We start from the raw sequence: 25,165 nt of genomic DNA, 5'->3' as shown, positions 1-25,165 counted from the left end.
AGAAACATTCCGGGCCTCACAGTCAGAAGTCCTGACCCAGTGAGAAGAGACTCGGGGATTCAGTGTTAGTGGTGGTTATAAGAAGATGCGACAAGGACCGAACGAGTGATAGTGAGGAGCAAGGGGGCCATAGAGGTGAGCGGTGATGTGAGTATAAGTATTTTTCTTTTTACCTATTGATGGCTTTTTATATCTCAGTAAAATGGCAGCCAGCAGCAGCCTTTGTGAACCGGTGTGCCAAAGAGTTACAAAAAACCTCCACATTTTGGAACATGTGAATATTGTAGTATTCGAGTAGAATCGAATTCCATTTGAACACATTCATCTCATCATTCCCTTGAGATCTTCCATGGGCATCACATTGTATTATGTAGCGACTGTGTCACTTGAATGCATGTTTTTCACAGTCTCTACACTGAGATCTTAGAACATAATTTCTCAGAATCATATAAGTTTCCCGCAATCCCATCAATCAAACATTTATGGCACAAAGCAGAGTAAAGTATGTGGGTCATATAGCAGATCTTTTGTTTAAAGATATATTCTCATACAATCTATTGGAATTTAAATACACTGATGGTACAGATCCATAAGAAAAAAAAAAGCAGCATGTATATGAGATTTCAGAAAATATTGGTACTGTAAAGTGACGTGCTTTTTTACCTTTGAAAATTCATGGAAAAAATTCAGCATGTGAACAAGGCCTTATTCTTCACCTGTACATCCCTCCGGTGAAAAGTACAGGTGGAGTACATGATTGTTATTTTTTTTCACCAGTGCACAAGTAAAAACCGCAGGAAATACTTCTTAGCCACCTGAGAACCTAGTCAAAGAAGTCAATTTTATAACAAGATGCAAAGTTAAGTCTTACTTACAACTCCAAGGACACACACTGAGGTTTTTGTGGAATCTCCATTGCAGACCAGGATTTCTGTTTTAACAAATAATGTCACAACAGCATTTTTATCTTGCAGTTTAACAACTGGAGGACCAGGAACAGTAATCCTCAATAATAATGGTCTTTCTTCTCTATACATGGAAGACACCTATATTAGATAGACAAAGATGTACAAATGCACATCATGTGCTATTAGACAAATGTTACCTACAAAAACAATAAATCAACAAAGAAGCCTGAAGACCTAATTTCCTTTTACTTTATGTAATTTGTATTACTGTAAGTATAACTAAATGCAATGACTTATAAGATACCTATAAGGAAACATGTCCCCAATGCCTTAAACCCCAGACAAATATTTAGAATCCTACCTATAGGGTTCACTTTCTAGCTCTGACCCCTTAAGCATAAGTTATTATAATATATAGTAGAATATTATATATTGTATATTATAAATATCTTTTTACCTTTGGAATTATTCCACTGAGAACGGTTGTAGTAAGTGGTGGAATCCCTGGTATCTGTATGTGACAATAAGTTAATCAGTGCTAAGTAAAAATATCTTTATAAGCTATTTGAATAAAGATCAAAAAAACATTTCCACATGAGATATACTATAATGGATGTAGATGTTATTTAAGTTTGTGTAATTTTTCTGATTGATTGACGGTTCATACAAGAGACATCATTGAGCCCTGGTCCTAACTGTGCTCTCTCCGATGCTACAAGCAGTGGCAGCTTTGGCTGTGCAGCCACATCTTTTTAAGTTGGGCAAACCTGTCAAAATTTCCAAGAGGAAGACGATTCAGAAAAAGCCATCATTGTTTTTCCAGAACCATCATTTTTATCATTTTTTTGGTCACTTCCTGAGTGCCATTTGCAGAACGGTTGTTTTTATTTTGAGCATTTTACCATTATTTTGGGGGGTCTTCTTAACTGGTATTTTATACAGTATTTATTTGTTTAACTCCAATAAATAATTAAGAAACCATTAACTGCTTTGGTGGCAAAAAATTATGGTGAAACACTCATAAAGATGCCTTCTGAGCACAAAACACCTGAAGAATGGACTGCTCACTTCTTTTAATCACTTTGCGCCTCTGGAAACCTAATGTAGGTAGAAGATGTTGAAAAGACCAAAGACATGAACAGCAAGTCATTTTTATATGGAAATGCATATGTTCATTCTTACTTTTAAGCTTTTTCAGGAAGCTTTTGGAGCTGAATCTTCCTGAAAAGCGCGCATTACAGCAATCCAACCAGTTTCTAATGGAAAGAGCTTGTAAAGACTACACTTGTACATTCACCACTGCTAGACTACAGTAGTGTCGGTTCCACAGACAACAAGCAGTAAAGAATAAAATAAAATTTCCTCCTTTGTTCAGAACAGACAGGATATTTAACAACTTGTAAAATTGTAAAGTTTGTTTTTGCAAGAACTTAGCAAATTTAACGATAAACGAACATCAGAATAACCCTTCCAGTATTCTGTGTATCCAGGTAGCCAGAGAATTTTCCTTTCTGCAATGCTTCAAGCGTATTATGTACAGTATTTAGTTGATCAGATTTTTTCTTCTGTGACAGGAACACAATACATTGCCATATACTTCTCTTATGACATGTGAGAACAGAGGCAAATAAATAATTTAGATGTAGTTTAGATGAAATGTATATGATAATTCCTAGATTATTTTTTTTAACCTGAGACAAACGGAAAAGATTTAAACAGAAAATACAGTACATTGTAAAAGTTTTATGCAGGTGTGGGAAAAATAAAATAATTCTTTAAAAGACAGAAGTATTAATAGTTTGTTTTTCTCAATTAATAAAATGCTGTTATGACTATATACTATAAGTACACTCACATGGGTTATGTACAAACCAGGGAAGATGATGAATCTGCAAACTACCAGTACCTATTCACACTAGGCAATCCATATCCTGTCCCTGATTTGTCCCTACCTGACCATGGAGATTGGCACCCTAAGGTTATGGAATGGCACCCCACAGAATGTTGGCTGACCCTAAACTATACACAGTGTGTACTCCAAAAAGCAAGAACAGAAAGTAGTGCACACAAGCAGAGGGTGGCATGCGGAGCTAAGGATGTGTTCATACAGCCACACCCAAAAGATGGAACAAAAAAATAAGAATCAAACAACAAATGGAATATGTGGAAAACCTTCCAGACTGTAAAAGAAAAAGAAAGGGAAGGGTACTGGGTATGAAGACACACAAACAAACTATAGGAAAAGCAACAAAGATTACTCAGGTGTTGTGAATTTGGATTCTGGGCTCCCCCGGTGGCTACTGGTGGAATTGAACTTGTGACATCATCTTCCCTGTTCACCTGTTCTGATTAGATCTGGGTGTCGCTATATAACCTGGCTTCTCTGTTAGATGCTTGCCGGTCAACAATGTTATCAGAAGCCTCTCTGTGCTTGTTCCTGCTCCCAGACATCTACTAGATAAGTTGGACATTCGTCCATGTTTTGTTTTTGTATTTTGGTTCCAGTTCACAGCTGTAGTTTCGTTACTGTGTCTGGAAAGCTCTTGTTGATCAGGAATTGCCACTCTGGTATTATGAGTTAATGCCAGAGTCCTAAAGTAATTTCTGGATGTGTTTTGTTAGGGTTTTCTACTGACCATGAAAGTATGCTTTCTGTCTTCTGCTATCTAGAAAGCGGACCTCAAATTTGCTAAAACTATTTTCCTGCTGCGTTTGTTGTTTCATCTCATATCACCGCCAATATATGTGGGGGGCTTCTGTCTCCTTTTGGGCATTTCTCTAGAGGTGAGTCAGGTCTTATATTTCCCTCTGCTAGCATTATTTAGTTCTCCGGCCGGCGCTGGGCATATAGGGATAAAAAGTAGGACATGCTACCTGGCTACTTCTAGATGATGCGGTAGGTTTAGTTCATGGTCAGTACAGTTACATCTTCCAAGAGCTTGTTCCTATAGAGGCTTATGCTAGTTCTCTGGCCATGGAGATCATGACACTCAGGTAAGATAATCACTAGTTGAGGAATTGGATCTCCAAACACCATCAAACTTGGAATGTAACCAGCAAAGACTGCAAGTTCATGGTGAGTATAAATATTTCCACTCAAGATGTAGTAGGAAAAAACAAGCAAGGAAGTGAAAACAACTGCATAGAAGAAACACAGAAAAGCCAAGACAAGAGTACTATCAGCAGAACAGAGAAAACACAAAGAGGGAAACCGACCACAAGCCAGAGGTCACCGGATTGAACCATGGAGTAGTGCCATGAAAAATGCAGTATTAATTAACAAAAGAGAAATCTATATTAACTCAATATTTGTTGCCTTCACAACAGCTTTAGAGCTTCAATCGTAAATACACTTGCACACAGTGCAACACTGGTGGGTATGGACCCACTGTGCCACGGGTTCGGCTTGCCGTGGAGAGTCATGACTGAATGACTGCTGGGTATTCACTAGAGCCTCTAATGGTGAAGCTAGGTTTGTCCACCAGTAGTCACCAGGTACAATTCCAGGGCAGTCCTTGGGTCAGCAGCAGTCGACCGGAGGGTCAGAGAGATGGGTACGAGGTACAGGTGGATGAAGGCAAAGACACAGTCAGAAAATCTGAAGTTAGGACAGGCAGTACATGTTCAATGTGCATAGCAGAAGTCATGAGCAGAGAGATCAGGATAAATGGTAAACAAGCCTGATCAATAACAGGAGAGACAGAACAAACAAGAACTAAAGACAAGCTACTGGGAACCTAACTTCAGTCAAGGAGTGGAGGATGGAGCTGCCTGATATATCACCTGCTAGCAGGTGACAGGCCAGTGAAGCAGATATCTATAGCTGGGTGAAGACTCACCGCTGGAAATCTTGCACAAGGCAGCTCGGAGTGATGGTAAGGTAGTGTGTGGAGAAGAAACACATGGTGAATAGAGCGGCACTTAGAAGGAGTGCGAGTCGCTGGCCTTACACAGAGTTTTTGAAGGAACTCAACAAGGAGATTGTTCAAAACAGCTCAGAGAATAAACCACAGATCTTTTTTGGATGCAGGTTTGCACAAATATTTCTGTCTCTCTTTATACGTAATAAGGCTCATGTGATGAGGAGGATGCACTAAGCCGCTAGTCCGGATGGGCACTCGGAGTCTGGATGTTGGTGCAGCTTGAAGAACTATAAGGGCTTAGATAGACATCAATCGCAGAAGCAGTAGGACAGATCAAGTTGAATCTAGCAGGGATGAGCGGAACTTAAAGCATAATAAATGCATATGGTAGAGCACACAAAACAGGACTCTGGAATCTAATTCTAAGACACAGATGTGTGTTTTAGTAGGCTTTAAATAGGATTAAGGTGTTGATGTCACTAAGCTACTCCAAGCAGCCTGCAAAATCTGACGTGGAGCAAAACAGAGGGCAGAGGACTGAGGTGTAGGAAGCAGAGCCCAGAATATCTGGGACATGTATGTAATAATATAGTCCCACACAGACTTGATGATGTAGAGATTAGGGCTCTGTGTGGGTCATATCACTTTCAGGGCTCCTTGTTCTTCTTTATGCTGAAGTTCCTAAAGCCCTTTACTACATTTTTAGGGTCATTTTCATGCTGCATAATAAAATGGAGTCAATCAGACACCACCCTGACAATATTACATGATGTATCTGTCCATATTTTTCAGCATTGGGAACATAAAGAAATAGGCAACATTGAGTATTCTTAGTGCAGCAGATGAAAAACACATCATAGTTGCTGCCATTGGAAATTGGAACATATCTAGCAGTGCCTGTAGAGCAGAACTGACTGCAACTAATTGCATCCAGCTATACACATCTACTTTTTGGGGATATCTAGTCAAAAGTTGTATTAGTAGAAGAAATTTGGCACAAAACCATACCTTGAACATGGAATGCAAGAAGACAATTTTTTACTGATATTCTGGAGTGTGGTACAATAGTGAGAGTTTGCAGGCAACTGTGAAGCATGATGGAGGTTCCTTTCAAGTTTTGGGAGGCAATTCAGGAAATTAAGTTTACAATTTGGGTTAGGATTAATGGTGTCCTCAATGCTGAGAAATACAGGCAGATACTTATCTACGAAGAAATACCATCGGTGAGGAGGTGAGGTACCAGATTGGCTACAAATGTTTTCTGCAGCAGGAGCATGATCCCAAACATACAGCCAATGTCATTAATAACTGTGTTTAAAGTAAAGAAGAACAAGGATTCCTGGTCTTAACAACATCACCAATCTTTCTAGGATTACATGAAAGACAGAAGGATATGTACAAGCCTACATCTACAGAAGACTTGTAGTTAGTTCTCCAACAACTTCCTTGACGTATTGTATGCCTTTCCCATGGGTTACATCTCTATGTATTTAACCATATTATTATGTGTTTCTAGAATCTGTGCTTGTACTGTATCTGTGTTACTTTTCAGGGTGAAACATTTCCTATAGACACTCATTTTTCTCATATTTGCATTCTGTTATCTGGCTATGTATGGCAGTAGGACTGGGTCCACCATTTTGTAATGTTTATGTATCACACGGATGCATGATTATTCTGTTAAACAAGACAGATACTGGCAATTTAAGAAATATGTGGTACACACCAATGTGTTAGAGATTATAGTAGGATTGATATCCCCTTTATATTAAATAAGCTAGTACTAAGCTCTCTCACATTGGTTTGTGCTTTCAGGCATACCTCGTGAGATTATGTTTGAGAATTTGAATTGGAAAAGCATAGCATGCTTCCATTTTTACTCACCTTGAGAGATAATTATTTAACATAAAGGGGATTATTCTTTTGTGTGGCCCTGCTTCTGTCTGACGTTCTCTTGTTTTTATAAATATTGATATAATGAATTATTTAATAAAAATTGAATATTTTTACTACTGATGTAGGATTTATATATTATAGTTAGGAGAGCCATTTATTATTTGGTCATTAATTGGAATTTAACTTCCTTTCTGTGTTCATTCACAAACTGTGCACAAGTATACCTAGAAATATTGATTTCTCTTTTGTTCATTTATTTTGTATTTTGGTAAACTATTAGCATTTCTATTTTTAAAAGCATTCCTATTATGCAGAATTTTTTCAACACCTTCCTAAAACTTTTACAAAGGACTGTATATCACAAATAATGAGCAAATATCTGCTTTTCATTTGCAACCTAATTTTAAAGATTTACCTTTCTGTCGGATTATAAGACACACTTTTTCCCCAAAAAATTTGGTAGGAAAATGGGGGGGTGTCTTATAATACAAATGTAGCTTACCAGTTGGGGTGGAACGGGGTCACAGGAGGTAGGGTCGCTGTTGCAGAAGGCCGGAGGTGACATAAGTGGGGTGATGCTGGGAGTCCGGGGCTGAGAGGAGGGGGTGTCTAGGCGGTGCAAAGCTGTGGGCCATGGGCTTTCATAAAATGTTGGCTGTGAGTGGAATTTCCACACTTCCCATTGATTTCCCTGCTGTGAGTTACAGGAAAATGGCTGCTGGAAATGGTGCATGTGTAGATTGAGATCTCAGCTCCCAAGATCTCAATTTGTGTATGCGCTTCCTTCAGCGGCCATTTTCCCGAAGCCCAACGCAGGGAGATCAATTGGAAGTGTGGGGACTCCACTCACCGCCAACATTTTATGAAAGCCCAGGGCCCACAGGTTGGAAACGCGAGATTAACTCCTCAGCCCAGCTCCCCCTGGTAAGCTACCATAAAATCAGACTACAAGATGCACAACCATTTAATTTTAAAAAATTTTTTCCTATGTTTCGCCCCCAAATTTAGGGTGCATCTTATGGTCTGGTACGTCTTATAGTCCACAAAATACGGTACATCAGTGGATAACTGCTATTATCAAGACTGGATTTCTGCTGATGGTGCCTGAAATGCAGAGCAGTAAAGTGCAGTCATACAACACTAAATACTTTTGATACTCTTTAATAGTAATTACAAAAAACTAGAGCTCTACTTTATCATTGCAAATTCTAAATTCACTCACATCTCCATTTGATATTTCAATGTCCATCAGGCCCTCCTTTTGCAGTGCAGTTAAAACAGATCCAAGGAAATTGGTAGAGAGACCGAGTTGGGATTCAGATGCTTCCTTCATTGGCGGCATATATATTTGCTCATTGTGGCCAAGAGGATAATCAATAAGGCCACCACCCAGCTGACTTACCACTGTCTATGGCAAAGTAAAGATGCATTATAAGAACATCACTATAGTCCACTTTTTGAAGATTAATGAGGTAGTTCACCACTTTTAAATTGATGACCTATCCGATAGGTCATCAATGTCTGATTAGCAGGGGTCCAACACCCAACACCCCTGCCACCAGCTGGAAGTACTTACTTGCAGAGCTGGTCATCTCTTTGTGGTGGCTGAGTCTTTGTACTGCACATCTGGCTCATATTCAAATCAATAGAAGGTGGATGTGAGTAACAATCCCAGGCCACTACAAGTAGATGGTCAGCTCCGCAAGTAAGTACTTCCATCTAGTGTCCGTCGCCGCCGAAACCGATCACATCTGACTGGCGGGGGTGCCGGGTGTTGGACCCCAGCAGATCAGACATTGATGACCTATCCTAAGGATAAGCCATCAATGTAAAAGTAGTGGACAACCTCTTTAAACATGACCTGACAACAGATTTCACAATAAAAAATGCTTATATTATTAAATAGATATCTTAGACCCGATGAGGTTGGTGTACTCACTTTGAATGCACATATCAGAATACCTGAATACTGTAAAAATGCTAATACAAATATCAGTATTATACAGCCATTCTGGTATTATTTTCAAAGTAACTACATTCATCAAGTCTAATAACATATGCAATTTGCAGTTTGAAATCTGGTGACAGATCCTATTCAAATAAAGTTAACACATTAACACATCCACCATGTTAAAGAACTACTGCCTTTTTATATATTTGTTGAAAGATTAAAAGGTTTGTACTAAGTTTGTTAGTTATCCCCAATTCATGAGATAAGGGAGTTCTTACTGACTGCTGGGGCCAGAAGTCCTATAGATAATGGTGGGAGAGGAGTTTTGCTTGCTTCATTTACATGAGGTTTTGCAGAGCCCTGTTTTCGGGGTCAGTGAGTGTTCTAGAGGTCGATAATTATGTAATTGGGATAATAAATAAATATTAGATAATTAGCGTTCTAGGGGTCTGAAATATGCAAGTGGCCTCTTCTGGGAGGAAGGGGACAGAAAGTAACATAAGCTACACCAAAGGCAATCAATTCTATGTGTTTCTTTTAAAATTCCCCAGTAAACTATAGGCAGTTCTAATATATACAAACGTGTAACTTTAGACTGAAGTAGAAATGTAGGCATAGCTCACAGTTTTGTCACATCATTGGTTTTTTTTTCCATCAATGGTTTCTAAACTGGAAATGCAGATTTGTAAGCCATGCCCACCATGGAGACATCCTAAGCCTAGTCACAGAGTTTCTAAACCGACAATGTGGATATAACATTGGTATAATTACCTGTGCCTTAACTTACATTTAAATCCAATTCAATGAACTGCCCAGTCACTATTGGAAGACTTGATACCGTATACTGAATACTGCCAATTAATCCAAGGGGGACCAATGCTGTCCAAAAATAAAAATAAAACATAGTCCAAAGTCAATTTCAGATAGTGACATAACCTCTTTAAGTTGAAAGAATTCTCAGCTCTAGTGGTTAAAATATCAGAGGACAATTTATGTTCCTACAATAGTGACATATGGCAGTAAATGGCACTGATAATGATACTGGTGAGGTGATCAATTCCTGTAATAAAAAACCTTTCCCACTATAGCAGGGATTCACAACCTTTTCTTGCCGAATAGTCAAGCAGTCAGGCCGAATCAACACCAATGGCCACAATAAATATTTACCGAGGTATTACCATTTAGGACAATCAAAAGTATGTGCTATAAATATTTGATAGTTGCCGGTTGCGCTTCCAAGACTTCCATCTGGGAGAATAGAAAACCCTTTCTACAGTGTTAATGCTTATGGAGAGATCAGGTAAGCATGCAGATTTCTCCATTGTGGTTTTAATGGGGAGACCCCCATTTTGCAAATATATGGAGGTCTTGATCTTGACTATACACACCATTAGTACTTACTTGATGATGTTGCTCCTAAATTATGTCACTCCTCTCTTCTCTGACATAAAAATATATATGAGCTGTCATCAGCCAAAGGCAGGTATGTACCCCTGGGTGGCTGGTTGTGCACCCCGTTCCACTAAAGTGGCACGCATACTTAGTATAAACTGCTGTTAAGTGATCAGAGAATCACAACTTGGAGAATTAATATCTTGTCACGGCGAAAATCATTAATCAGTTATTGGTGGACCGGCTACAGAAAATTAAGGCATGCCTCATACCTTAACTGTAATATTATGCAGATAATTATACTGGATCTTGAATGCAGACACTGCTCTCTAAAGGTAATAATAAATGCTATAGCATTTTTCACTTTTGTAATTATACAGTTTCAAAACAGTATACAAAGTGTTACATTCATATTTCTTATACATTTATTTATTTTCTGTAATTTACAATATTAGCAGGTGTGACCACAAAATTGTGGCAAAATCCTTGATTGCTGCAAAATTTTGGCAAAATGTCAATTTTTCAGGAGTAAAATTTGCAATAATAGCAGCATTTCACAATATACCCCAAAGTGGTCAAACAAACTAATATTTTAATATCCTGTGCACAATGCAGAAGCTTAGAATTTGGGATATTATTGGCTAAAGTGGAGCATAAAGTACTGTCATATGTCACAAGGCCGAATGTCACCCCATCAACTATAGTTAGGCAAGAAAATTCCGAAGCATCAGAACACAGCAAAACCAACAGTAAAGATGTAAAGAAAGTACATTTTTTAAAAAAAACTTATGTTAAAAAGGACTTTTCAACAGTTTTAGCGTGTTGAACTGGCTACATCATAGAATAGTGTCAACATCAACAGAGCTAAATAAAGCATTTGTCCTCTCCATATTAACTTGGAAAGTTTAATAAAATATATAAGTCCAAAGGGGTTTTAGCAGAAATTCTTCTCTGAGAGGGCATGTATTTTCTCCATTGCATGGCATTGACCAATCATAAGCAGGAGATGTCATGCAGAGGAAAGAAGAACACACCTTCAGGTCAGAAGAACATAACTCCTGTGAGACAAATAATGATAGACAGCTTAGCTCTCATTCCTAATTTCTGCAGCTTTTGTGAAAAGCAGAGCAGAGTTGAGTGCGATTATAAACCCTCCAGATTCAATATAAGGTCACTCAGTGTGGGGATAAGGGGAGTAGAACCGAACTGAGTGTGATTTCAAATACCTATTGCAGCTCTCTTCTCTCAGTGTTGTCAGCTCTGTTCCGTCCCCCCTCTCCACACACTGACTGCCATGAGATGAAAGGTGAAGGGGTTTGCAATCAGTTCTGCTGTACTCTACACAGTAACCACAGGTATAAGGGCTGAGAGCAGGATTGTCTTTCATTATATCACACAGGAAAAAGCATGTCATACTGCCCTCTGTGGGTGTGTTCTTTTTCCCCCTGCATGTTGCCTCTTACTTATGATTGGCCAATGTCATGCAGGAGAAAAATGTGCTCTCCTTCAGAGACAAATTTCTTGTAACATCCAGTTAGGTTTATTATAAATTATAATGTAATCTTGGCAATCTAATATTACAACAATGCAGATTAGAAATGAAAAAATAAAAACTATTATTTGCACTTATTTTTAAGTCACTTTTCTTTGTGTTTTGGTATACGTTGAAGTTTATAGTGCCAAATTTATCAAAATGGAACATGTGGTTCACGAATTTTGCACAAAGTAAACATTTACAAACTTTCTGCAATAGATCAATCAAATTAGAACTCAAGAGCTCAACACGACTATTATTGCAATTGTTTTTCCAGATTCAACAGAAAATGCAACTTTTAATTACTACTGCAGTGACAGTGACTACTGTTGCAACCTGATGCAAACATGTTGCACAACTAGACACCAGCTTCTTTCAGCATTCATGAGGAATCTTAGCCCATTCCATATTGATAATATGGTTCAATTCTTTAATATTCTTGGGTTTGTAACCCTTTTTTCAAATCCCATCAAAAATTTTCTATGGAGTTCAAGGTAGGAAATGGTCAGCCACTTCAGAATCTTTGAAAACTTTTGCTTATACCAAGCCTTGGCGAACTTTGAGATATGCCTTGATCATTGTCCTATTGGAAGGTGAAATGACCCCAAAACTTCAACTTCCTCACAAAAGGTGTGATGTTTTCGTCTTGGACTTCTTGATACTTTTAATTCATCTTTCCCTCCATACTCTAGTAGTTCCCACTCCTAGAGGAAGCAAAGCAGCCCTGAGCCATCACTATGCTTTACTGTAGGCAGTGTGTTCTCTTTATTCTTCTTCCTCCTCCAGACATGCTGTAAATGCACATGCTGAAAGAGTTCTAGTTTGATTTCCTCTCTCAACAGAGCAGAATACCAAAACTTCAGTGGCTTATGTTTATGTTTTCAGTATATTAGACAGCACTTTTCTTGTGCTTTTATTTCTGTAGAGGTGTACATATTGTAGTTTGAGCATTGAGATTTTCAGCATTTAGTTTGCATCTTGTTGTGCAAAGTGAAACTTCAGTGCCTCTTGTAATCAAATTTTGCTGTGGGTCTTTTGCAGTTTTTCCTCTTAAAACAAAAACTTGGAGAGGGGAAGGGAAGGACTTACAGGTTTTGGTCACCTGCCTCTTCAGGAGTCAAGTGACAACTTGTGACATCTTCCTCTTTCTATCACGTCCAGGGAGTATAGCCAGCGTTCTTTACATTTTGATCTTGTGAACTTAGCATCCATCTGTATCTCTAAGAACACTCAGTGCCTTTGCCATATCTTTGTATCCTTTTCCTGCAAGCAATCATCTCTTAACTTTTTGGGCTTTTGAAATCAGGTATTTGATATGGATTTTTACTCATGATTGGTTAGTTACTAATATATTACATGTGTTTGAGACTTCTAATTTGTAGATGTGTGCTCTTATGAGGGTTTCAATTCAGGGGGTTTAATAGCTCTATGACAGCAGTAGACAATACAAGTGGCATTTTGTGTTGAATTTGGAGATGCAATGAAGAACCAGCTGTCAGTCAATGCCAAGGGACTGGTTACAGCTGCCATTGAACCTTCCTCAACTCCATAACTAAAAGCCCGAGGCTGCCGAGGATATTAAAATTCAATTTCTCCTGGCAGTGGGGCTCTCAGTGCTGGTGCCTGGCAGCTTTAAAATGCTATAAACCTGTAGATTAACCCCATTTTTGTAGGTTAATAGCGTTTTTTGACATGACAGGTTCCCTTCAATGCATATACACCATAAATGTCAATAATATTAATTGCTCATATGTACACTAAACATACATTTTTGAGACGACCACTTTTACATTTATATATTCATTCAACTTACAGTTCACAGTCAAAAGAAGTCCATTGGTTAAGTCAAGCACAATGTTCACAACTGGACACAACTGCAGAGAATAATAGTAAGATATTTGGGTAAATGACAGTACTTTCTACCAACTTTTGTCTGTACTTCTGTTCTATGGTGCATAGTGTTTTTAATCCCATATCAACCTGTGAAGCACATTTTGTCACGGGACATTGAGGGCTATATGTAACAAGCTCAGGAACTTAGTCCACTTCATATGCGACAGATGCAAACTGTATTACATAGCCGGTGTCTGTCTGTAAGAGTGCTGCTGTTAACCATTTAGATACAGCTGTCAATCACTGACAGAGACATTTAAATGGCTCAATTGACTCCTGTCCGTACTCCTGTGATGAAATTGTTTGGAGCAATGGCTACCATCTTAGTTCTCCGGTGAAGCTCAATTACAGGCTGGGCTCATTGGAGAACCACAATTACACTGTATCCTTACTGTTGTATTGCAGTATGTAAGTGATCAAATATCTGAAGGTTTTCATGCCCCGAGAAATCTAAAGTTGAAGTAAAAGGAAAAAAATGAAACTTAGAAAAGTTTAAATATCCCTCTTTTTCACCATTCAGAAGTAAATTATGTATATATATATATATATATATGTATATATATATATATATATATATATACATATATATATATATATATATATATATATATATATATATATATATATATATATAAATAAAAACATATTTGGAAAAAAGAAAAAAAAATTAAAATTGAGAAATGACATTTTTTCGCTGCTACATCTCCCTTATGCAAAATAGAATAAATAGAAATGATAATGAAATATAGTGTATACTCCAAATTGGTATCAATAAAAATGTCAGCTCTGTCCTGACAAAAACATAGAGAGGAAGATGGAGGTATTACTCATGCGCTGCTGATAGCGAAATATTGGTGAAATTAAAACATTTATTTAAACGTTTAAATAAATAAATATTTTAATTTCACCAATATTCTGCTATCAGCAGCGCATGAGTGATACCTCCGTCTTCCTCTCTATATCTATGGTCATCCTCTGTGCAGCAGCTGTTTTATATACCCTTTGTGTATTGCCATTCAGCAACCTAACAAGGTGAGTGTATCTCCCATTTTCCTGACACCCCATTGTTATCGGATAAGATCCTATTGCACATTTTCTTTCCCAGTTTCTTCTTTCCGTAATTCTGACAAAAATATGGAGATGAAAGGAATGACAACAACAGCAATCAGAGAAGATATCACATATAAGCTACCCAAATGTAAATGCTTATTTGTGATTACTACCTGCATCCAATCAGTACACTGGTTACTGTATGGTCCGAAATCTGATGGTAGCTAGTAACAGCAACTCCCAGCATCTCCCTGCTATTGTTAAGGATAAATTGGGAATTGTAGGATCATGTAGTACAAATGTACAGTATATGGGGCTGATCTGACATTGCAATTGATTGCTGTACTAAGCTTGATCTCGTAGATTAGTACCGATGGTGGTTCTGTATTCATTTACTGATGATGGTAATTGGTGCCATGTTCATAAACACAGGATGATTCAGATGACGTATTCATGGACTGATGATGATTTTAGTGATGAAAGCCTCCCCAGAGCTACATGAATATGTCACCAGAATAACCATCAGTACATGAATACTGCCCAAAAACCACATGCTGTTGCAAGCTGTATTTGTCATATGATCGATGCAAACACAATCAGATGTATTCCTTCAACTACAGGTGCATCTCACAAAATTAGAATATCATCAAAAAGTTAATTTATCTCAGTTCTTCAATACAAAAAGTGAAGCTCATATATTAGATAGTCATTACAAATAGAGTGATGTATGTCAAGTGTTTATTTCTGTTAATGTTGATGATTATGGCTTACAGCCAAAGAAAACCCAAAAGTCATTATCTCAGTAAATTAACATACTTTATAACACCAGCTTGAAAAAATAACACCATTGAATTCAATGGGCGACAAAACCAAACGCACAGACAACACTTTCAGGGGGGCCCAAAAGATGCTCAAATCAGGGGCAGACACAAGGAAAAGTGGCATCAATTGAACCACAGTAGAAATTTTATCATGGCACAGCAGCAGGCAATCTGGGCCAGCATTTACAGCTTTGAATTTAAGTTCAAATTAAGATGTGGGTGAGGGACCGGTGTTGGCCTGCTGTGCTGGGATCCTTGATACCTCATGCAACAGCTCAAACTGCTTTTTTTTTGGAGTGTGCCAATTATAAATTATTTCATGTATTAAGGTTTGGGAACCTATATTTGTGCACCTCCCTAGCAGGCTGTGCTGAAACATTTTCTATACTGAAAATAAGTGCAGGCCTGCCAGTCTGGAAGACCTACTGCTACAGACAACACACATGAAGGAGATGAAACTTGGAGTCCAAACATTTCGAAAAATTAGGGGCAGACAAACTAAAAAGGGAAATAACTGAGCCATAGTAGAAATTATAAAAGGGCACAGCAGCAGTCAGCCATGGGCCATGCATGAGATAGGGTCTGTGTCATCATTTAACCAAATATAATCAGAAGTGTGACTTCAGCAATAAGTTTGGTACTCCAAACATACATTATATAAAAACACAAACATATCAAACAATGTCATCCTGCCATCCAACTCTTCCTTGAGGTGACATAAAGTAATCAGCAAATTTGTCCTTCATTCTGGAAACTGCAACAGCACTCTGCAAAGTTATATTTTGATGGATCCAAAGACATTGGCGATGCCGCAGATGAAGAATGCGCTGTCTTGCTTCCTCCTTTTCCCGAACAATCACTGACAACTGATTTTCCTCAAAAGCAAAATCTGCATAGATGGTCACAATATTTGCTATAACTCCTTCCATTTCTGCCACTTCCTCTACGACTTCTCACAGATGGGGTGTTAAAACACTCAATACATAGGTTTACATTATCTTCCAGTGGCCAATCATGTTTGGGAGCTTCCCATTTGGAGATATGAAAAACAGATCCATAAAAAAACCCCAGATGAAACGGATGAAAAAAATGGATATGACGGATGCAACAGACCCAGTTTGTCAAAAAACAAGATCCGTTGCATCCGTTCGTCAATATTTTTGACGGATCCATCGCGACGACGCATTTTGACAGAAACAAGAAGACTGAAGTGTGAAAGAGGCCTAAGCCAGTGAGTGTGCAGAGCGCCGCACGCCCAGCTAGGCAGAGTACAGTGCTCGCGCGGAGCAGCGGGTGCCATGTGCAGCACCCTGAGGTGCATTCCCCATTACTGACAGACGCGTGCAGCACAACTGTTGTACAGAGACTCCTGCAGCACTCCCTATTTTGGATGCACAGATTTATGGACTAAGGGTTCAGTGGGTAGAACCGGTGACCGCTCCGTTGCTGCCAGAAGCTGGACCGTGCTTTGTTGGAATTCTTCTGCTTTCTGCTTTGTTGCAATCATCATATTATATAACACTGTGTACTTACAGTTGCTCATGTTGTCCTTCTACCCAGCTAATTCTTAGTTTTTCCATTAGGTCTATGACAGCATGTAATTGAAAAATGACTAGCTGATCTATGTAAAAACAGAAGGTCAATTTTCCCTGTATATCTCATCAGTCACTGCAAAAGTCCCTGGCCGAGGGAAGAGCTGAACAGTTGGGTCAGGAGTTGAAGAGGAGAATGATAAATGCAGGGACAAGAGACTTTCTGTTTCTACATGGAGCAGAGAAAAGAGAAGAATTATCAGGGTAGAATGGCAAAATGAGAAATTGTAAGAACACACTGCTATATAATATGATAACTGCAATATATTAAGAGGATAAAAACTTTGATGATAGTACTTCTTTTATTTAAACCAAATGGCTACTATTATAGTTAAGTTATGTTAGTGTCCATAACTATCTTTGGATTTAACATTTAAAATGCAAGCTGTCACTTTTCTACTTTTACTGGTATTTTTTGGTGATGAATGTAACATTTCTGGGGAAAATGGTTATCAGGGCTTGTTAACTGAACCATCTGGGTGGGATGAGGAGATTTGTTGTGGGTCAAATTACCGTACTTTCTGACCCATTGAAGTGAAGGTTTGGGGGCACAATTGCCTCACCTCATCTGCTTAGAGAGATAAAATACCTTGTCGCAGCCCTGACAAAAAAAGAGACTTAAGTGCATTTATTTCACCCCACTTTTATATGATCTGTTAAAATTAATGGTGACAAATCGTTATGCAAAAAACAAGCCTCTTTATTGCAGAAGTAAAAATAAAAAAGCTATTGCTCCTGGAAGAAAGATTCAGCAATGTGGCCTACAGATATGCTTTGAAATACTGTAGGCTAATACGTGTTAGCGGAAGAATAATTTTGAGAGACACAACTACAAGTTTTTGACTTTGCAAATTTATATTTACCCAATCATGCATGCTATTCAAGCCATTAACTTATCTTGCCTAATTCCTTTTGATTTCAGTATTGACCTATGATATCCTTGTGCATATTTTGTGAAATAAAAAAGAATTATTTTCTTAGCTGCTGCGTAGTGAGAAATAAACATAAAGGACACTTTTTAGATTGGAAACTTACCACTCCTGGTAAAATATTTCGAAGAACGTTGGTGAGAAGCCCATCCAGGATCCCCGATAGTAATCTGTGTCATAGAAATCACAATGCTTCTTAGTTTGTGAAATATTTAATTTCAAAATCTGGGGAAGGAAATGTAACTGCTGCTCCTCACCCTCTTAGTAGCCTTATGTTTATTCCCCCAAGTAAAGCTTGACAGTCTTCGATAACCAACCGGGGAACTCCTGATGTCTCCTGAGTCAACCTGGTTCTTGCTGTAATATTAACTTCCACCAAGATATCAAGAAATCCTAGAAGACTTAAAATCACAAATGTTTATTTTACAAATGTCACCTTTTCATGAAAATGTATGAATAAAAGTGTTTTGAATAAAAAAAAGCTTAATTATTATATTAATCATATTCACACCCAACAAGTTCATTGCAGAAGATACTGCAACTTAAAGGGAAACCATCATCAGAAATCATTGTTTAATCAAATGATTGTTTCTTTCATATCATTGTTTTTATTAAAAAAACAAGTATTGCAATTTTCACACTGGCGACAGGGGCTTTTTTAGACAAGTATCTTCAGTTCTTTCAGAAAGAATTTTCAGCAAAGTTCCTTATCACCAAAGATTGGCCTGCAATGACAGGCAACACCTCTATACACAGCTACCGTAATTACAAAGCATCCCTCAATCACTATAGGCAATGTCTCTCTCTCCCTTCACAATGATCTTTGCACACACTTACTGGACACTCCAATAGAAAAGATTAGGTCGGGGTATGACCATTGTGACCAGTGTCAGACTGATGTACCGAGAGCTTACAAGGTTGAATTGACCCTGGGGACCCACAATACACCTATGTGCAATTATCTGTTAAGATGTTATCCCTGTTATGGTGCCGTGTTGACTGTAAAAAGCAAGTGACTTTTGCACATCTAGTGTGCCAATGCCATAATGGTGATGTACAATTACGGGGGTTTACATTAAAGTGGTTCTACAGTGAAAACAAGTTTTCACTTATAGGGAACCTGTCACCTGAATTTGGCGGGACAGGTTTGCGGTCATATGGGCGGGGTTTTCGGGTGTTTGATTCACTCTTTCCTTACCCGCTGGCTGCATGCTGGCCGCAATATTGGATTGAAGTTCATGCTGTGTCCTCCGTAGTACCTGCCTGCACAAGGCAAGATTGCCTTGCGCAGGCATGTACTACAGAGGACACAGCATGAACTTCAATCCAATATTGCGGCCAGCATGCAGCCATTGGGTAAGGAAAGGGTGAATCAAACACCCGAAAACCCCGCCCATATGACCGCAAACCTGTCCCGCCAAATTCAGGTGACAGGTTCCCTTTATCTTCTGTCCCCATTCTGTTGATCAGTACAGGTCACAGCAGTATGGAGAGGATACAGGGACAACTTGTTTTTACCAGAATACCGCTTTAAGAGAATTTCTGCCACTCTGTAATATTATACACAGGTCATGGAGGAATTAAACTTCCAACTATTTAAAGTAAACCTGACATGTTCTATGAAACGGCCCCATATCTTTATCTCATTCTTTCTTCTGCTTCCAACAAGCTCCTTTCTTTTTATTTAATTAATTTCCATAAAATCGTCTATTTAACCCCTTCACCCCCAAGGGTGGTTTGCACGTTAATGACCGGGCCAATTTTTACAATTCTGATCACTGTCCCTTTATGAGGTTATAACTCTGGAACGCTTCAACGGATCTTGGCGATTCTGACACTGTTTTCTCGTGACATATTGTACTTCATGATAGTGGTAAAATTTCTTCGATATAAGTTGCGTTTATTTGTGAAAAAAATGAATATTTGGCGAAAATTTTGAAAATTTCGCAATTTTCCAACTTTTAATTTTTATGCCCTTAAATCACAGACATATGTCACGCAAAATACTTAATAAGTAACATTTCCCACATGTCTACTTTACATCAGCACAATTTTGGAACCAAAATTTTTTTTTGTGACGGAGTTATAAGGGTTAAAAGTTGACCAGCAATTTCTCATTTTTACAACACCATTTTTTTTTAGGGACCACATCTCATTTGAAGTCATTTTGAGGGGTCTATATGATAGAAAATACCCAAGTGTGACACCATTCTAAAAACTGCACCCCTCAAGGTACTCAAAACCACTTTCAAGAAGTTTATTAACCCTTCAGGTGTTTCACAGGAATTTTTGGAATGTTTAAATAAAAATGAACATTTAACTTTTTTTCACACAAAATTTATTTCAGATCCAATTTGTTTTATTTTACCAAGGGTAACAGGAGAAAATAGACCCCAAAATTTGTTGTACAATTTGTCCTGAGTATGCTGATACCCCATATGTGGGGGTAATCCACTGTTTGGGCGCATGGCAGAGCTCGGAAGGAAAGGAGCGCCATTTGACTTTTCAATGCAAAATTGACTGGAATTGAGATGGGACGCCATGTTGCATTTGGAGAGCCCCTGATGTGCCTAAACATTGAAACCCCCCACAAGTGACACCATTTTGGAAAGTAGACCCCCTAAGGAACTTATCTAGATGTGTGGTGAGCACTTTGACCCAACAAGTGCTTCACAGAAGTTTATAATGCAGAGCCGTAAAAATAAAAAATCATATTTTTTCACAAAAATGATCTTTTCACCCCCAATTTTTTATTTTCCCAAGGGTAAGAGAAGAAATTGGGCCCCAAAAATTGTTGTGCAATTTGTCATGAGTACGCTGATACCCCATATGTGGGTGTAAACCATTGTTTGGGCGCAGGGCAGAGCTCGGAAGGGAAGGAGCGCCATTTGACTTTTCAATGCAAAATTGACTGGAATTGAGATGGGACGTCATGTTGCGTTTGGAGAGCTCCTGATGTGCCTAAACATTGAAACCCCCCACAAGTGACACCATTTTGGAAAGTAGACCCCCTAAGGAACTTATCGAGATGTGTGGTGAGCACTTTGACCCAACAAGTGCTTCACAGAAGTTTATAATGCAGAGCCGTAAAAATAAAAAATCATATTTTTTCACAAAAATGATCTTTTCACCCCCAATTTTTTATTTTCCCAAGGGTAAGAGAAGAAATTGGGCCCCAAAAATTGTTGTGCAATTTGTCATGAGTACGCTGATACCCCATATGTGGGTGTAAACCATTGTTTGGGCGCAGGGCAGAGCTCGGAAGGGAAGGAGCGCCATTTGACTTTTCAATGCAAAATTGACTGGAATTGAGATGGGACGTCATGTTGCGTTTGGAGAGCTCCTGATGTGCCTAAACATTGAAACCCCCACAAGTGACACCATTTTGGAAAGTAGACCCCCTAAGGAACTTATCTAGATGTGTTTTGAGAGCTTTGAACCCCCAAGTGTTTCACTACAGTTTATAACGCAGAGCCGTGAAAATAAATTCTTTTTTTTTTTTCACAAAAATGATTTTTTAGCCCCGAGTTTTGTATTTTCACAAGGGTAACAGGATAAATTGGACCCCAAAATTTGTTGTCCAATTTGTCCTGAGTATGCTGATACCCGATATGTGGGGGGGAACCACTGTTTGGGCGCATGAAAGAGCTCGGAAGGGAAGGAGCGCCATTTGGAATGCAGACTTAAATGGATTGGTCTGCAGGCGTCACGTTGCATTTGCAGAGCCCCTGATGTACCCAAACAGTACAAAACCCCCATAAGTGACCCCATATTGGAAACTAGACCCCCCAAGGAACTTATCTAGATGTGTTGTGAGAACTTTGAACCCCCAAGTGTTTCACTACAGTTTATAACGCAGAGCCGTGAAAATAAAAATTCTTTTTTTTTTCACAAAAATGATTTTTTAGCCCCCAGTTTTGTATTTTCACAAGGGTATCAGGATAAATTGGACCCAAAAAGTTGTTGTCTAATTTGTCCTGAGTATGCTGATACCCCATATGTGGGGGGGAACCACTGTTTGGGCGCATGACAGAGCTCGGAAGGGAAGGAGCGCCATTTGGAATGCAGACTTAAATGGATTGGTCTGCAGGCGTCACGTTGCATTTGCAGAGCCCCTGATGTACGCAAACAGTACAAACCCCCCACAAGTGACCCCATATCGGAAATTAGACCCCCCAAGGAACTTATCTAGATGTGTTGTGAGAACTTTGAACCCCCAAGTGTTTCACTACAGTTTACAACGCAGAGCCGTGAAAATAAAAAATCTTTTTTTTCCCACAAAACTTATTTTTTGGCCCCCAGTTTTGTATTTTCCCAAGGGTAGCAGGAGAAATTGGACCCCAAAAGATGATGTCCAATTTGTCCTGAGTACGCTGATACCCCATATGTTGGGGTAAACCCCTGTTTGGGCACACGGGAGAGCTCGGAAGGGAAGGAGCACTGTTTTCCTTTTTCAACGCAGAATTGGCTGGAATTCAGATCGGATGCCATATCCCGTTTGGAAAGCCCCTGATGTGCCCGAACAGTGGAAACCCCCCAATTATAACTGAAACCCTAATCCAAACACACCCCTTACCCTAATCCCAACAGTAACCCTAACCACTCCTCTAACCCAGACACACCCAACCCTATTCCCAACCGTAAATGTAATCCAAACCCTAACCCTATCTTTAGCCCCAACCCTAACTGTAGCCCTAACCCTAGCCCCAACCCTAGCCCCAACCCTAGCCCAAACCCTAGCCCTAACCCTAGCCCCAACCCTAGCCCCAACCCTAGCCCTAACCCTAGCCCTAACCCTTGCCCTAACCCTAGCAATAACCCTAGCCCTAACTCTAGTCCTAACTCTAGCCCTAACCCTAACCCTAACCCTAATGGGAAAATGGAAATAAATACATTTTTTAATTTTTTTATTTTTCCCTAACTAAGGGGGTGATGAAGGGGGGTTTGATTTACTTTTATAGCGGGTTTTTTAGCGGATTTTTATGATTGGCAGCCGTCACACACTGAAAGACGCTTTTCATTGCAAAAAATATTTTTTGCGTTACCACATTTTGAGAGCTGTAATTTTTCCATATTTGAGTCCACAGAGTCATGTGAGATCTTGTTTTTTGCGGGATGCGTTGACGTTTTTATTGGTAACATTTTCGGACACGTGACATTTTTTGATCGCTTTTTATTCCGATTTTTGTGAGGCAGAGTGATCAAAAACCAGCTATTCATGAATTTCTTTTTGGGGAGGCGTTTATACCGTTCCGCGTTTGGTAAAATTGATAAAGCAGTTTTATTCGTCGGGTCAGTACGATTACAGCGATATGTCATTTATATCATTTTTTTTATGTTTTGGCGCTTTTATACGATAAAAACTATTTTATAGAAAAAATAATTATTTTGGTATTTCTTTATTCTCAGGACTATAACTTTTTTATTTTTTTGCTGATGATGCTGTATGGTGGCTTGTTTTTTGCGGGACAAGATGACGTTTTCAGCGGTACCATGGTTATTTATATCAGTCTTTTTGATCGCGTGTTATTCCACTTTTTGTTCGGCGGTATGATAATAAAGCGTTGTTTTTTGCCTCGTTTTTTTTTTTTTTTTCTTACGGTGTTTACTGAAGGGGTTAACTAGTGGGCCAGTTTTATAGGTTGGGTCGTTACGGACGCGGCGATACTAAATATGTGTACTTTTATTGTTTTTTTTATTTTATTTAGATAAAGAAATGTATTTATGGGAATAATATATATATTTTTTTTTCATTATTTTGGAATATTTTTTTTTTTTTTTTTTTTATTTTACACATTTGGAAAATTTTTTTTTTACTTTTTTACTTTGCCCCAGGGGGGGACAATACAGATCGGTGATCTGTCAGTTTGCATAGCACTCTGACAGATCACCGATCTGCGAGAAGTGCAGGCTGCTTCACAGTGCCTGCTCTGAGCAGGCTTCTGTGAAGCCACCTCCCTCCCTGCAGGACCCGGATCCGCGGCCATCTTGGATCCGGGTCTGGAGCAGGCAGGGAGGGAGGTAAGACCCTCGCAGCAACGCGATCACATCGCGTTGCAGCGGGGGGCTCAGGGAAGCCCGCAGGGAGCCCCCTCCCTGCGCGATGCTTCCCTGCACCGCCGGCACATCGCGATCATGTTTGATCGCGGTGTGCCGGGGGTTAATGTGCCGGGGGCGGTCCGTGACCGCTCCTGGCACATAGTGCCGGATGTCAGCTGCGATATGCAGCTGACACCCGGCCGCGATCGGCCGCGCTCCCCCCGTGAGCGCGGCCGATCGCGTATGACGTACTATTCCGTCCTTGGGAAGTAGGGCCCACCCCACATGGACGGAATAGTACGTCTAATGACAGAAAGGGGTTAATATGGACGGGGTTATGCAAATCAGTGAGTGATTAGTCGAAGGGATGTTTTTTACCCCTGGACTGACGCTACGCTACCACAATGAACTTTTTGGTGCATTGTTGATATTGCTGAATTTCTGCACCATTTCTGGGCCAATTATTTAAATTAGGTTATTTGTGATTTTTCATTGCGTTTTTGTGTGCGCTTTTTAATATGTGCTTTTATAACGTTTTGATGCTGGTGCTTTGTCTCTTGTTGTGTTGTCGTGCTTTAAATAAAACTGCTTTGTTTTTGATACTTCCTGGTATTTGGCTTTGACAAACCTTTATTGATATATTTAGGTGCCAATTAAGGCATTTTAGACACATCTCCGCAGCGGAAATGCATTAAAAAGGCATGTGAATATTTTACCTGTGGAATTTCTGCACCTAATGCTAACTTATGGGGAAAATCTGCACAAAAAACTCAGCATATCTTCAAAAGAATTTGACATGTTGTGCATTAGAAAAATACTTCATAGGTCAGTTTACACAGTGGGCATAAGATTTCTATAAATACCATCCACTTTTCGGGAACTGTAAGACACTGATTTTGATGCACCAAAAATATGCAGCGTCAAAAACGCACCAAAAGCTCATTGTGGGAACGTAGCCTTAAGGCCCCGTCACACTTAGCGAGATCGCTAGCGAGATCGCTGCTGAGTCACAAGTTTTGTGATGCAACAGTGACCTCAGTAGCGATCTCGCTATGTTTGACACGTACCAGTGACCAGGCCCCTGCTGTGAGATCGCTGGTCTTGTCGGAATGGCCTGGACCTTTTTTTGATCGTTGAGGTCCAGCTGACATCGCTGAATCGGTGTGTGTGACACCGATCCAGCGATGTCTTCACTGGTAACCAGGGTAAACATCGGGTTACTAAGCGCAGGGCCGCGCTTAGTAACCCGATGTTTACCCTGGTTACCATCATAAATGTAAAAAAAAAAAAACACTAC

General features: G+C 39.3%; 1 protein-coding gene across 1 annotated transcript in view; it reads right to left on the bottom strand.

Annotated features, from left to right (window-relative positions):
* LOC143769021 (BPI fold-containing family B member 4-like) overlaps nt 1-25,165 on the bottom strand; it is a 292,026-nt gene that overhangs the window by 17,577 nt on the left and 249,284 nt on the right. Inside the window, exons 7-13 of the mRNA XM_077257623.1 lie at nt 18,087-18,230; nt 17,936-17,999; nt 13,358-13,418; nt 9,406-9,497; nt 7,890-8,075; nt 1,366-1,419; nt 876-1,046 (exon numbers count right to left, since the gene is read on the bottom strand). Of these exons, the coding sequence (XP_077113738.1) occupies nt 876-1,046; nt 1,366-1,419; nt 7,890-8,075; nt 9,406-9,497; nt 13,358-13,418; nt 17,936-17,999; nt 18,087-18,230 (772 nt within the window). The remainder of the gene's footprint in view (nt 1-875; nt 1,047-1,365; nt 1,420-7,889; nt 8,076-9,405; nt 9,498-13,357; nt 13,419-17,935; nt 18,000-18,086; nt 18,231-25,165) is intronic.

The sequence above is a fragment of the Ranitomeya variabilis genome, chromosome 4, assembly GCF_051348905.1.
Source record: "Ranitomeya variabilis isolate aRanVar5 chromosome 4, aRanVar5.hap1, whole genome shotgun sequence".
Lineage (NCBI taxonomy): Eukaryota > Metazoa > Chordata > Amphibia > Anura > Dendrobatidae > Ranitomeya > Ranitomeya variabilis.
The sequence above is the reverse complement of the archived record's forward strand: the minus strand, read 5'-3'. Positions and strand labels throughout refer to the sequence as shown.